This window comes from Bufo bufo, chromosome 6, assembly GCF_905171765.1.
Source record: "Bufo bufo chromosome 6, aBufBuf1.1, whole genome shotgun sequence".
Classification (NCBI taxonomy): Eukaryota; Metazoa; Chordata; class Amphibia; order Anura; family Bufonidae; genus Bufo; species Bufo bufo.
This window is the reverse complement of record NC_053394.1, coordinates 39,127,672-39,143,385: the sequence shown is the minus strand read 5'-3', so window position 1 is coordinate 39,143,385 and position 15,714 is coordinate 39,127,672. Positions and strand designations below refer to the sequence as shown.

The following is a 15,714-nucleotide window of genomic DNA, read 5'->3' as shown; positions in this document are numbered from 1 at the left end:
AAGACCATGGATGACCTAATCCTTCATTTCTCCTCTGTTGACCTTCTATGGGATATGACCTAGTTTTAGGTTTGCAGATGATGTAAAATCCTCAGTGTTATTCACTTGCGTTTTTTTTTCAATTTTTTGAACAGATGACATTGAGAGATGGTGCCAGGATCACCTGCTGAACTACACCGCGCTGGAGATGGCATGTGTCATACGGGCAGAGCTCTTGGACATCATGAAGAGAATTGAGCTTCCTGTGTCCGAACCAGCTTTTGGCTCTGATGAAAATGTAATGAACATAAAGAGATCGCTGCTGTCTGGATACTTCATGCAAGTAAGAAAGCAATGGCTGCCACCCCGAGCACATTGTGATTTAGAGACCAAATGCAAGCCTGCCGCCTCGCGTAATGTCCATAGAAGAGCAATCTAATTAGTAAGTGAAAAAAGTGATGGACACAGGGCTTCAGGCAGCTTGCTTCCCCAATCATCAGCTCTCTATCGGGGTTGCTTCCATAAGGAAGGGGGTCGTCCAAGTTGTCATATCATACCTTGGTGTGGGTCCCACCTCTGGGAATGGCTCCTATCTCCTGAAAAAGCCTCCCAAAGTGAATGAGACACTTCTGTGGGCGTTCCGATAATAGCAGAGAGAGCGCTGCAAAAAAGATAGGAGGCTTGTAGAGTTGCAATAATATATTTTTTTGTTACAATGAACCACACCTCTAAGCCTACCTAATCCCAAACTAAAAGAGCCCCCTTATTCCCTCCCCACACAGTAAGAATTTCCACTTAGTGCAGCCCCCCTTCCCCACAGAGTTTGATGCCCCTTAGTGCCCTCTCACAGCAGGGTGATCCCTTGGTGCCCCTGACAGTGTGACGCCGTGTTAGAGGCATCATCCCATGTGGGGAGACACTAAGTGCCCCCTTACGTGCCCTATACAAAATAAGCTCCCCCTTAATTGTCCCCTACACAAAGTGGTCCTCTAAGTGCCCCACTCACACAATATGATTGTCCCCTTTTAAATGCCCCAATTAGTGATGGCCCCCCCCATGGTCATATCTCCTTAGGTGGCCCCCCACACACAGTTATGCCCCCTTATATGGCCATCCGAATTGCCTCCAGTTTAAACTTTACCAACCCATGTTCTCCCGATGAACACAGTGGCGCACGTCACTACATCCCACCTGCTTGAGCGGACGGCCCTCTGCTTCACCATTGTATTCAACGGTGTCTGCGTCCTGAGGACACGGATACAGTTGAAATCAGGACATGCAAGGATCCAGACAGATGGGAAATGTGGTCCACCAGTTGAGTATCCCTGGCATAGTTTTATTATAAATTCTGGCTACCTGCAGCCACCACTAGAGGGAGCTTGCTACATATAATTTATTTTGTTACCTCTATGTCTGTGCAGGGGATTATAACATATCTTTTGGTTTAAGCTCCATTTAAAAAAAAAAAAAGAAATTAAACCTCACAGAATTTTGGAATTTTAGGGGGAAAAAAAGGCTCCGAATGAGATGTTCAGGGGTTGTCATTCACTTTATTTTACAGTAATCCAGAACAACCCCTTTAATTTCAACATATGAAGGGGTATCACTTTTTTTTCTTCTTCTTTCTTTTCCCTAGATTGCTCGAGATGTTGATGGCTCCGGAAACTACATCATGCTGACACACAAACAAGTGGGGCAGCTCCATCCCGATTCTGGGTACTGCCTCAACCACGTCATTCCAGACTGGGTCCTGTTCCATGAATTCAGTGTAGCAGACAGAAGCTGTATCAGGGTTGCCTCCGAAATCTCACCAGACCTGTAAGTACTCACACCCCAGATCTTAATTTAAAAAGCAGTTGTTCCAGGGTCCAAGAAGCTTTCCTTTGAATTTTTTGGTGGAGGAGAGAATTTGATGGGATATAGAAGAGGCAGTGGCCGATCCCTACCCCGCAGGTGCTGTCTATGTGAAGAGGACCTACCCATTTACATACGGTAATAAAGGGGGCATTCCCATCATAGATGTTCATGACGTAACCACAGGATAAGTCATAAATGTCTAATAGATGCGGGTCTCACCTGTGATGAGGTGACCACACGTGTGCGCAGTGCTGTCCATTCACTTCTATAGGAGTCACCACTCGGCTGAATGGACAGGGTAGTACAGCGGCTAACTGTCCATTCAGTCACCACCTCACCAGGCAGGGCACCCCCTATTATGGAGATAGATGAGGGTCTTACCTGTGGTTATACCATAAATGTCTGAGATAGTGAACAACCCCTTTAAAGAATTGCTCCTCACAAAAGGCCATCAATATCTGATCAGCGGGGGTCCGGTGCATCACACCCCCACTGATCAGCTGTTTAAGAGCACAGCTCCATCCATTGTGCACTTCAAAGGGAGCAGCGTTGCAGTAACTAGTTCCGTCCACTACATGTTGTGTACTTTCGGCACTTGAGCAACTGCAGAACGGCAGGGGGTATTGGTGGGTATCCTGCGGATAGACCATCTATAGTAAAGGAGTGGACAATTCCTTTAATGCATGTGTGTGCCCCTTGCTGGATGCACCGATAATAGGAGCTGTGTATTTTTAGCCAATTTATTTATTTATTTTTATAGATTATTCTTTTTTGCAGGATTTAGACCATCTAAAACAGGCGCATCCTCAAACTGCGGCCCTCCAGCTATTGTAAAACTACAACTCCCACGATGGCATGCTGGGAGTTGTAGTTTTGCAACAGCTGGAGGGCTGCAGTTTGAGAAAACCTGCTCTACAGTATGCTCCTGTTCACACAGACTGCAGGGAGAGCACTTCCCATGTCGTGTATGGCCACACAGCCAGCGTACAGTGCATTTATATAGAAAAAGTAATAACATTTCATTTCCTCTGTTGTTTAAACTGGGATTTACAGGCAGAGGTAAATGGGAATGAAACGCTCCTCGCTTTTTGCGATCTCAATAAAATACAGATTATCCTGGCTGCCACTGCAGCAAGTGACATCTCTCTCCAGCGCGGGGACAACAGGAAAAACCTCTGCATGTCCTTGTTCTCTGGCCGCCCCCACACTTTTTCCCCTCTCTTTCTTTCCTTTTATATTACAGTTCTTTGCACAGAAGATTCAGTAGCAATGAGCTTTTCATTGGTGTAATATGCAGCTCTCCAAAGTCTCTGGGGGTAGAGTCTGCATATCTGTCTGAAAAATCCACTCTGAATCTGTGCAAAGGTGTTACATCAGAAAAGATGAAAGCCGCGAGTCACAGCCGTCATCATCTCAGCTAGGTTAAAAGGTGTGTGTGTGTTTTTTTTTCTTTTGTGTAGGTTCATGCAGTTGGCGCCCCAATATTACTTCAGCAACCTGCCCCCTAGTGAGAGCAAAGAGCTACTGCAGAAGGCATCAGACTCTACTCCTCAGGACCCTGATGACGACGCAGCAGAGACTGATGATGAAGAGGAAGGTCTATCTGCTAATCCTCCGGAACAAAGATGTAATATACAGTAACCCCCCCCCCCCGCCTGATAAAGAAGGCGTCAAACAAGTGCAATATGTGTTGGAAAGACACTGAAGACTTTAATGACTGTGAATCTGACAGCAGATCTTTGTTACAACTTTAGAAATTCACTTTTTGTATATTTTTTTATGTTCTATTTTTTTTTTGTCTTGGTAAAATAGTAATAAAATATAAATTCTGTTTCCTAATGCTGAAGTGTTACTCCGGCTTCAGAGACCAACCGGGAGCTGGGGAGCCCCCATAATGAACCAGTACAAAAACTGCAAAGTGTTATATTGCAGAGGGCAGATATCAATTACACTGACAGATGTTCCTTGAACTTCTCCATGATAGAAGTCATACTGTCCGTCGGGACCAACATGACCGTTCTCAGGGGTTTCATGGGCACGTCGTCAAAGGACCACTTTCCTCCCAACTGGGTGTCGCTTTCTTCCTGCACGGAGTAGTTAAATTTCAAGACTGCTTTCTGGAAAAAGAAAAAGTTACAAGTTTAGAGACATCAGGGTGCCTTTGCACACTGCGGATTTTGTTGCAGAATTTTCCGCGACTGAAAATCTGTTCCATTCACTAGAATCGGGCTTGCGGCTCAATTCAAATTAATGGAACTGACTTTCAGTTGCAAATTTTCTTGCAGAATTTTCTGCAGCATCCTAAGGCCTCTTGCACATGACCGTATGGCGGTCCGCAAAAAATACGGATGAAGTACGTGTGCATTCAGTTTTTTGCGGAACGGAACAGCTGGCCCCTGATAGAACAGTACTCTCCTTGTCCATTATGCGGACAATAATAGAACATGTCCTATCTTTAAACGGAAGGCAGATGGAGTACCTTCCTTTTTTTTGCGGATCCATTGAAATGAATGGTTCTGTATACAGAACGCAAAAAATGTATCTTTCGTATGCAAGAGGCCTAAGGCTTACAAATGGAATACGTTCTTTAAAGGGGTTATCCATTGTCTGTGTCCTCCTGGATCCCTCCACGGCCGTTGCTGCATCTCCCCGTTGTGCAGATTACAACATCAGACGATGGGGACGTGCAGCCAATAGCCGGCCGCGACTATGACCCCGCTCTCCTTGCGTAGCCAGATGTTTATAGATGCCAGATCTGCACACCAGGGAGATGCAGCGACTGCCCTAGGGATCCTAGAGGAATCGGGGACCAGGTAAGTATTGTCTGTATGAGGGGCCTGGGCGTTTACAGCTTTAAATAACCCCTTTAGGCTCGCTGGTATGCTAGTCAATGGAATTGCTCAGGATTGGAAGAACATGGCTGCTTTCTTCCAACAACAGCACCACATCTGACAAGAGGTTCTGTATGTTACTGCAGATCATCCTGATTCACTTCAATGGAGCTGAGCTGCAATGCCAAACTGAACCTGTGCACAGGTGTGGCGCTGTTTTTGGAAGAAAGCAGCTATGATTTTCTAATTCTGTACAGCCCTTTGTGCAGTGAAGCTTGACATTTTACAGGCACATATATTAGGGAATTCTATTATGAGCAATTCCCTAATAAAAATTATTTACACTCCCTTGGACTCATGTTTAGGGTCCATTCACGCGTCTGTAGAATGTGTCCGCACCCGTTCCGCAATTATCCAGAAAGGGTGTGGACCCATTCATTCTCTATGGGGCAGGAATGGATGCAGACAACACACAGTGTGCTATCCGCATTTCCGGAGCGCGGCCCCCAAACTTCCGGTCCGCGAAAAAAAAATAGAACCTGTCCCTATTGTCTGCAATTGAGGACCAGGATAGGCAGTTCTATGGGGGGTGTATTGCGGATCCGCAATACAATATGGACCCTTAAAGGAACATGAGGTTGGGATCCAAATGCAGAGCCTCTTATGAATCACTAAAATAGAGCCTCATTCCTCCATTTGGGTGGACACTGATTTAGAATAGATATTCGTATAGAGTGGGGGCTGTATGCGTGCTCAGGGCCCCTTGTGTCCTGATCAGGGGATCATGTTCAGAATCGCTGCTTTATACGGACTGGTCATTGAATGGCACACAAAAAGCATGCCACTCAGGTGGACCTGGCCTGTGGGTACTACATTTATTTTTTTTTTTAAACAGCCGCCGTGTAGTACGATTTTTCCCCTGTAGAGGCCACTGCAGAGAAATTGGATGGCCAGATGTAGCTGGAAAAGCTGGACTTGTGTATTTATTACACCCTTCAGTCCAATAATCCCGCACCAATCTGGACCTATCAGAGCTGGGAATTTTTTGTACTTATAAGGCTACATGCACACGACCGTATGTGTTTGCCAGTCCGCCAAAAAAAGGATGATGTTCCGTATGGCATCCGTTTTTTTTTGCAGATCCATTGTAATAATGCCTATCCTTGTCCGCAAACAAGAAAAAAAAAAAAATAGGACATGCACAATTTTTTTTGCGGGGCAACGGAACGGACATACTGATGCGGACAGCACACTGTGTGCTGTCCACGTTTTTTGCAGACCTATTGAAATGAATGGCTCCGCATCCTATCCGCCAAAAAAACGGAACGGACACTGAAACAAACAACGTTCGTGTGCATGTAGCCTAAGCACCAGATTTATAACAGAGGCTCAGGCTGGAGGATAAATGTGGTGCAGGGACAGACACTTTTGTCTAATTTCATACCATCCCATCTTTCACCGCAACGTCTGGATCGCGAACCCAGTGAAGTAAATGGGTCGGCACCACGATGCGGAGTACATACAGCCTGTGTTGTGAGGACCTGCTGTTTGTGGTCTGCAACACTGGCACGGCGGCCCCACGGTCGTGTGAATGGGGCCTAAGGGTATGGCCACACGTGGCATAGATGCTGTGGATTTTCCAAAAGTGGAACTGTGTGAGAAATATCTTTTAGCATTTTACATTAAGCAGCAAAGCAGATGAAATCTAGATCACATGCCGAACGTTTTCTGCACAGTGGAATCCGCACGTTGCTTGGCCGGCAGTGTGAATTAAAAAATCACAGCATGTCAATTTATGCTGCAGAAATCCGCGTCCAAATCTGCTTGTACCTCGTATGGATTTGGATGCACAGTGATGAATCCATCACTAGATAAGACCATGTGTGGCCGCACCCAGCCACACGGTAAAATACAGGTGAAGCATATGGTTTTAGGTGCTTCACCTACTGCGCAACCAACTTCTAAATGGCATGGGATTAAAAGATGAAGAGTCACACCTTTGCTGCTCAGGAGTCCGGGAAAGCTGAATAATAAGTGACAGCCCTTGTGGGAGTTAAAAACGCAGCCATACTGATAGTCACCCAGCTTTCCTAGAAACGGATGTATAAAAAAACAAAAACACTATCTTGGCCTGTGATGGCCAAGGGTACTTTCACACTTGCGGCAGGACGGATCCGACAGGCTGTTCACCCTGTCAGATCAGTTATTTCACCGCGCCGCCGCTCCGTCCCCGTGCACTGCGCCGGGCAGAGCTCCGGCGCAGTGCACGGCGAAAGGCCGCCGGACTATTATAGTCAATGGGGACGGAGCGGCGGTCCGGCGAAATAGCGGAAGGACGGATCCGACAGGGTGAACAGCCTGTCAGATCCGTCCTGCCGCAAGTGTGAAAGTACCCTAACCTCCAACTCCCAAGATATACACTTGCTTGGCTGTTCTCAGAACTCCAAGGAAATGAATGGAGCATGCTGAGAGTCGTAGTTTCATCACAGCTGGAGTGCCGGAGGCTAGCCATCACTGAATTCTAGGACATTTTACAATTTTAAGAGGGGAGACGGGGGTGTAAAGAAACAATTGTGTTTTACCTCATAGAAAAATTCTTCTTCCGCATTGGCAAACATCATTTCTTCCTTCCCTTGAGTTCCGACTCCTCCCGATTTCTTTGCCGCTTCCTTGAAGGTCTTGCTTATGAAGAGATAGTAATAACATTTCCCGCAGGGCTTGTTGGTTCGTTGTGCCTCAGCCAGTTCTTTCCTGTTTGAAGAGGTCAAGTGGGAACAATTAGGACGCACGGATCTGTGAACGCGGCAGAACAATAATAATAATATTTCACAAGATGACAAATTATATTGGAGAAGTCGCCTTGAAAAGAAAAAAAAAGGAACGCTGGATGGTAGAGCATCGATAGGACATTTCATGCTCATCATGAACTGACTGAACTAATACAAGTTTCAGGACGAGATGCCGCACCTTCCCCACTCAGCCAAAATCAATGGAGCCCAATTGTCGCTACTCAGCCAAGCTCATTGAGGGAGGCGAACGGGACGGAGGCTTTTTCACAGTGACTGCTCCGAGGAAAGCAAATTGACTGCCAGAGAAATCACCAATGTCCAATTTGCTCTGTAAATACTCGCAGCCAAGCTACAGAAACACTGTGCTGGTTTAAAGGGACGCCGGGGCAGATTTACTAATCGTATAGATCAGGCATGCTCAACCTGCGGCCCTCCAGCTGTTTTAAAACTACAACTCCCACCATGCCCTTCTGTAGTTTTGCACCAGCTGGAGGGCCGCAAGTTGGTGTAAGCTTAGACCGGTGGTCTAGACCTGCACCAGGCTCAGGCTGGAGGATAAGTCTGGTGCACATTGGGCCCTGCTGCCTCCTTTCCCCTCGCCAGGCTACGCTCAGAGGATTTCTTAAAGTACTAGATTGGGCCAGATTTTGGCCCAGTTTACAACAGGGTCTAGATGCGCTGGAACGTGCAACAAGTGGCTTTTCTGCACTTTGCACAGATTTCAGTCCCTGTTCCTAGAAAACCAATTAACCTACAAGTAGGTTTACAGAGTATGTGAGGGAACCATACAAACTCCATGCAGATGTGGTCTTGTGTTGGAATCAAAGCCAGGTCCCCAGTGCTAACCAGTCACCACCCTGCCCGTCTCCTGGTACACGCTGAGAGCCTTCCCAGTTGGCAACCATTGGCTCCCTAGCTATTCTTAAACCACAACTCCCAGCAGAATGCCTAGCAGTGGTCTACAATCTGTGGCACTGCAGCCTCTGCCGATATACAAATCCCAGCAATGGCTTCAGCATGTGGCTCAAGTTTCTGCGAGACTCCAATTCCCAACATGTCCTAACAGCGTGAATCGCAGATCTGTAACGTATGGCACTGGAGCCTCTGCGAATCTATTACTCCCAGCATGGCAGCAGAGCTCTGCAATTTGTGGGTTTCAAGCCGCTGTGTAACTGTTTAGGGGGCATTCACTCGACCGTAACGGCTTTGCAGTCTGCAAAATATGGATGCGGTCCGTGTGAATCCCGCACTTTGCTCGGGCTCCATTGCAATAATACCTTTTGTCCGCAAAATGGAGAATAGTATGTGTCTTATCTTATTTTGCGGGGCCGCGGTATGGACATACGGATGTGGCCAGCACACTGTGTCCTGTCTGCATATTTGCAGACCCATTGAAATGAATGGGCCCGCATGTGGTCTGCGAAAAAATGTGGATCGGATGCGGACCAAAAACATGGTTGTGAATGGGGCCTTAGCTTGTGCATCTTCAGTTGTTCAGAGCTCCAAATCCATGCATAGCCCTCTCACTTCAGCAAATGGCATTTATCAGGTAGAGAAAAAGTTATTACAAGGCACTTACTAATGTATTGTTATTGTACATATTGCCTCCTTTCCTGGCTGGATTCATTTTTCCACCACATTATACACTGCTCGTTTCCATGGTTACGACCACTCTACAATCCAGCAGCAGTGGTCGTGCCTGCACACTATAGGAAAAAGCACCAGCCTATGTGCGCTCCCACAGTCCCGGCCACCAGAGAAGCCGATGCTTTTTCCTATAGTGTGCAAGCACGACCACCACTGATGGATTGCAGGTGTGTGTAACCATGGAAACGAGCAGTGCATAATGTGGTGGAAAAATGAATCCAGCCAGCAAAGGAGACAATATGGAGAAACAATACATTAGTAAGCGCCTTGTATTAGCTTTCTCTACATGTTAAATGCCACTTGAAGTGAAACAACAATGATAAAAGTTCTCTCCACTAGAGGGAGCTCAGGAGCTGTGTATAAACAGTATGCAGCGAGCTCCCCCTGCTGGTGGCTGCAGACATTCAGATTTTTACCTTGCAACTATATGTCTACACTGAGGATTTACACCTATTTAGATAAAAGAAAATGCATTTTTTTAATTCACAAAACTGTATCGATATTAAGGTGGTTGCCCCATGAAAAAGACTCATCTCCTATCTGGGACATTTAAGCAAGAGGAAAGAATGGAAGACATAAAAGTGCAACATATCTCTGACAGCTTCTTATTAAATTACAGGCTGCAAGCCAAGTGATTCCAGCATGATCCGCTTCTACTCTACAGAAGCACTTAGTGCGGTCACTGGGACTATGACCCCCAGCAATTCTAGTTCATCTGTGCAGAAGATTAATAAGACTCACTGCAGCGAAGCGATCCTGTAATTTCCTGACCCCCCCTGGAGTGACCCCTCTACTGCAAGACCTGCAATTAGCAATTTAAACTACAACCTTCTCATATAAATCACAGGTTCCCCTAGAGTAGATAACACAGACCAAGCGCTCTACGCCATCTGTACACTCAATGCATCATCTTAAAGGGCCACCTAACAAAGAGTCCGGGGTCAGCCGTATAATAGGGGCTGCTGCGATCGGCAACAGGTAAATGCTTTTTTTTTCTGAACACGTAAATTCCCCTTAAGGAGGCTGTAGCAAATCAGAGAGGACGGCCTGCTTCTTCAACAGAAACGCTATATAAAGAAAGCTTTCTGTGCCCTAGGAGATCAGTCAGCTCCGTCCTCTCTATCCATTGCCTGGCTGTAAGACAACTGGCTGCAGCAGGAGCCTCCCCCCCTCTGCTCTGTCTGCAGTAGGACACAAAGATTGTTAAAAGGGTACAGTATTGATGTCACTCTCAGGATAGGTCATCAGTACCCGATAGGGGGTGGGTCCCAGCACCCCTGCCGATCAGCTGTGGTCACGACTAAGCACAGTGCCATACGTTGTATAGTGGTTGTGCCGGGTATTGCAGCCCAAGCCCATTTCACTTGAACGGGACTGAGCTGCATATAGACCATGTGACCAATGAACGTGAAGTCACTGGGCCAGGGAGAGGCCGCAGCACCGCGGCCTCTTCAAACAGCCAATCAGTGGGGACCGCCAGCAGTTGGCCCCCTACTTAGTGATGACTTATCCTGAGAAAAGATCATCAATATTCTACTCCCGGAAAACCCCTTTAAGCCCCATCCCCCTTGCTTAGCCTTGCCCTCTCCAGCTGAGATGAAACCCCTGTGATATCTGCAGTATTTTCTGCCCGATTCAGACAGTGGAGGTTAGGTTTATCTCCTGTTAAGGCTCTGATTGCAGTCACATTCAGAGCTGTATTCAGAATTCTGCTGAGAAATCAGATACTGTAAGACAAGTCAACAGACAAGACCGGCCTTTTATTCCTCAATCTTTCTGACAGGAAAACGGTGCTCCATGCATCTGAATGTAATGGATCTGCATGCACATACATGGAATTCTGAAAACCCTCTTTAGGATTAATAGATATCTTACTGCAAAGAAATAAGCCTGCCATGAGTGAACCTTAGCCCATCCCAGATAACCCAGAATATTTGTCATCAGGCATATGATCAGGTCTGGAAAGATGGCGGCTGCTAACCAAGCAAGTGTTTCAGTCACAGCCAGTATAAACGGTAGGTGAAAAACTGTCTCCAAAAAATTAAAATATCAAAAGGGATAGTACCAGGCATTTAATATCGATGACCTATCTTCAGGATGGTCAACGATACTCAGACCAGCGGGGGTCCGACACTCCGGTACCCTGACGTTCAGACAGTATGAAGGGAAGCGTACGCAGAGCACACGTGCCGTCGCATCTTTCTCTCATCCTGCTCGCAGCAGCTTAGCCATAGAAATAGCAGCGGCCACCCCATATAAGGTTGATAAAGTGTAAAAATAAAATTGTCAAAAGTTTAAATAAAAATGTAAATCAAGTAAAAATAATGAAAAAATAAATAAACGTGAAAAACAATTATTCGAAAATCAATGTAACAACTGAAAATAATTCATGTAAAACTAAAAGGTATAAAATATCGGCATGTATATATTGTGCAGCGGGTCAATAAAATAAAAACGAATTACTACTGTTCCTTCTGAATCGCGCACAAAACACATCTTGTCGCCACTTATCACATCAACTTCATTGCGGCACCGACGGAAATTCAGTGCAGACATTTACATTTAAATAACATCTTTGATGCCAACTGAGGGGAGAATGGAAGACAAAAAAAAAGTAAAATGTTCAAAGGAGAGGAGAAAATGAGACGTACTGCAGCTGCCTGGTACATGGGCAGAGCAATCTGACGCGGGGACGTTATGAACCGCTCGCTCAGGAGCAAGGCCCCACCGGCTTGCTGTTGTCATTTAATATCTTATCTAACTGTTCGACAACGCTCTGGTCGCAGCTCTTTTCGCAACGGCTCAAAGCAATTCTCCAATTTGCTCCGCACACGGGGTATCCTAAAACAAACAAAAAAATATGATAATTTTTTTTTTTCCCGCCACAGGTATTCGTTAGATTGGGGCTCAGATGGCAATCTAGCCCATGCAAGGAGAGCATCGATATTATCTTTACCTCCTATATAAAAGTTAATCACATGACGGCACAGATATGATATAAACCTTCACTCACATCCAGAGCGGCATCATAGTTCTGTTGGATCTTACTTCAATTCAGTCACAACTGTTCAGCTGAGATTATGTAATACAGTGCATTGAGATGGTGCTTTCAACACAACACCCTAGTGCGCACCGCAGCTGCTGCCAAACCCCGTCATACGCACCGCAGCTGCTGCCGAACATTGACATAGGCACCACAGCTGCTGCAGAACCTCGTCATATGCACCGAAACTGCTGCAGAGCCTCGTCATTGGCATCACAGCTGCTGCAGACCTCCTTTATGGAAAAGAGGAGGACGTTTTAGTGTTGAATTTCTCCCTTTACACTTCAAAATGAGGTTCTGCAGCAGATCAAATGTGTCTAGTAAGCATTTATGACTAATTTAGCCTCTACTGTAAAGTTTTTAAGAATATCAGACTTCACCTTTGAGGCAGCAAGGAAAATAAAAGGGCTTTCACACAAGCCAAGAACCAAGTGCACTTCTCAGAGAGGAGCGTTTGTGTGAATGCCCTTTCCTGATAATCACCCGATGCCCACATCTTTTATGCGGCACATATCATCGTCATCATTAGCTGGCAGCGGATCGTCCCATGTAAATAGCAATCTGCTGCCCAGAGACAATGAATCTCCATGGGGACGAGCGATCACAATAGTAATTGCTCATCTCCATTCAGAGGGGATGATTGCTGCATGTAAATACAGCTCTCTCCTCTGCTTAATGATAGGCAATTAGCGGGAACAAACCATTCAATCCTGATAATTGCCTGTCAATCAAGGCGTGTATAAGGACCTTATCAGATATAAATGAGAAACTACAGAAGCAGAAAATAGAAACAGACATATGAGATGGATATAAATGGGACAGATATTTATAACTCATTTATATCTGAGATTAGACAGATAGATAAAGTATAGACTGTTACCTTTAGTCAGTTATTACTGCAGGTAAGTGACGGTCGGCAGCCACTATTAACATTAGAGCTGAAACGTTGCAACCACATCGGTGAATACAAGATTTTTTTATTTATTTTTGGAGAGCACTGACTATTTTTGTATTTTTCTATATTATTGAGTTCTTGAGTCAAGCTCCCTGGGGCTTGCACCTCTTATTTTTGTTGTTTTATTCTTGTGCTGCGATAGATAGATAAATAGATAGATAGATAAATAGATAGATAAATAGATAAATAGATAACCTTTCGCTCTGTTAAGTTCAGAAGGCTAATGAAGCCGAAAACGTGGTTCTCCTCCCCCTCATCTTCATCACACTCTTCCGAAGCTTCAGATTGCTTTAAAACAAAAACAGAGAATCAGGATGGATTCCAATGAGACGCGTTCATCCCTTCCACACCTATCATCTATTTCACGTAACACGAGGAATAGGGATGAGTAATCAATTTGTCTCATTAGCAGGCTCTCTCCAGGAGTGGGGGGGCTGTCCCCCAAAAGCCCCACCTGCCTGTTGACTGAGGGGACAGACGACTCAACCCGGTAGTGGAGTAAGGCCCAGATTGTAGCTGCGGGGCGAGATGTCAGCCCCTGTCAATCATACGGCAGGTGGGCGCTTCTTCAAATCTGGGGGCAGCCCCTCACAGGCGAAGGACTCCTGCTAATAAAACAAAACCGATTCGCTCATCCCTAATGGGGAGAAATTTTCTTACACGTTATCTTCTTCTCCATTCAGATCTAAAGCTAAATTCATGAATCAGTTTGTTTTTGTCACCAGAGAACATAAGACAATTCCACGGTTACAGCCAACATGTCTGACAGCGGGAGGACCACACTGCGGTCTGTTTCCAAAAGCAAAGAGTAAAATTTGGAAAGCAGCATTTTATAACAATGGAAAAAAACAAGAATGGAAAATCTGTACAAAATACAGCATCCAGGGGGAGTCTGCAAGCAATCCTCCAGGCACCCCCGCCGATCAGCTGTTCACCACCGCAGAGGCGATCGGGTGCAATTACAGCTCCGCCGTCCCATACACTTAAATGAGATGGAGTGTAACTACAACGGCTCCTTACCGTTCTAAGTGCACGGCGTGGAGGAGCTGCAATTACACCGGATCACCGATGCAGGTAAATAGTGAAGAGAACAGCTGATCGGCGGAGGTGCCAGAAGTCGGATCCCAACCGATCTGATATTGATGACCGAGCTGCAATACCAAGCACAGCCACTATCCAATGTACCGCGCTGTCCTTGGTACGCCGTGAGGGCGGCTGCAGCCTCTTCAAACAGCTGATCGTGGTGGGGATGGGCGTCTGAACAGGAGTGGAGTGAAGGAGGTGAAACATCACTGTGCCTCCCCACAGTCTCCTGGTTGGATGCATGGCTTAATGTACAGGGTGGGCCATTTATATGGATACACTAATAAAATGGGAATGGTTGGTGATATTAACTTCCTGTTGTGCACATTAGTATATGTGAGGGGGGTACTTCAAGATGGGTGGTGACCATGGCAGCCATTTTGAGTCGGCCATTTTGAATCCAACTTTTGAAAAAACAATAGGAAGAGGGTCATGTGACACATCAACTTATTGGGAATTTCACATGACCCTCTTCCTATTAAAAAAACAAAAGTTGGATTCAAAATGGCCGACAGTCACCACCCATCTTGAAAAGTTTCCCCCCTCACATATACTAATGTGCCACAAACAGGAAGTTAATATCACCAACCATTCCCATTTTATTAAGGTGTATCCATATAAATGGCCCAATGCAGTTGGGGGTTCACAGTGAAGCTCCACTTGCAGGAGCAGAATAAAATGTTCGGTCACACTACTCGTGAGGGTAAAATCTCTGAAACAAGTCTGCTTGTCCTGCGCTCTCCAGTCCCTCAGCAGTTGTTCATGGTCCAACTCCCTTTAAATAAAAAAAAAATGCAGGTTACCTTAATGACGCTGCCAATGTGGTTCTGCTGAATCAGGAGATCTGCCAACGCCGAGATGTTCACATGGGCAATTCTGAACAGCTAGAACATTAGATGGAAGATTGCTTATGGTTATTATGGGATAGAGCTAATGTAGATTCTTCCTACATTTATTCTCCTATGGGCGTTCGTCATACAGGGCAGAGGCTAGAATTTATGGGCATCTCTTCTCAAGGATTGTTGTGGCCCTTCAGCTTCACTCAGATCTCCATGCTGTATCTGACAAGGTTTGCTTAGACATTAATACACCCATATTGTGATGATCACAGTAAGTACGGCCCTAGTATAGAGGGTCCCTTTTTTTTTTTCCCCCCAGGTAGTCCATTTCCTTCTCTACTCTAAAAGCACAGATGCTCTTTAAAACAGAACAAACCCATCTCAAGGGCTTTTTTGTATGGGATATATAGGGATTAGTGTTCTCATCTGTCAGGAAGTCCTGTTCCTTTGTGGGGTTTCCAAAAGGCTGGGGCAGCAGAGACTGTAAAGAAGCCTAAGGGCTCTACTACTATTAAAGGCTCACCAGGGACCAGCCAACTTAGGCTTCCGATCCTCAATAGCTCGGTCAAGATGGATTGTGAGAATCCATCATTTATACAACTACCCCCAGCATACAAAGCCAGGGAGGAGCAAGCGAAGCGAGAACACAACATGCAGTGGTCGGTGCATTGTACCTGAGGAAGCACAAGAG

The 15,714-nt window shown here is 45.8% G+C and overlaps 2 protein-coding genes across 4 annotated transcripts in view; one reads left to right on the top strand and one right to left on the bottom strand.

The window, feature by feature from the left end:
* DHX32 (DEAH-box helicase 32 (putative)) overlaps positions 1–3,819 on the top strand; it is a 65,595-nt gene extending 61,776 nt beyond the window's left edge. For all 3 annotated transcript variants that reach the window (XM_040437742.1, XM_040437741.1, XM_040437743.1), the window contains 3 exons: positions 135–322; positions 1,616–1,797; positions 3,297–3,819. In XM_040437742.1, the coding sequence (XP_040293676.1) occupies positions 135–322; positions 1,616–1,797; positions 3,297–3,477 (551 nt within the window). In that variant the 3' untranslated portion in view covers positions 3,478–3,819. The remainder of the gene's footprint in view (positions 1–134; positions 323–1,615; positions 1,798–3,296) is intronic.
* LOC121005173 (BRCA2 and CDKN1A interacting protein) overlaps positions 3,523–15,714 on the bottom strand; it is a 45,238-nt gene continuing 33,046 nt past the window's right edge. Inside the window, 8 exon segments of the mRNA XM_040437751.1 lie at positions 3,523–3,953; positions 7,250–7,418; positions 8,553–8,560; positions 11,764–11,823; positions 11,826–11,911; positions 11,914–11,944; positions 13,297–13,389; positions 14,988–15,068. Of these exon segments, the coding sequence (XP_040293685.1) occupies positions 3,783–3,953; positions 7,250–7,418; positions 8,553–8,560; positions 11,764–11,823; positions 11,826–11,911; positions 11,914–11,944; positions 13,297–13,389; positions 14,988–15,068 (699 nt within the window). The 3' untranslated portion in view covers positions 3,523–3,782.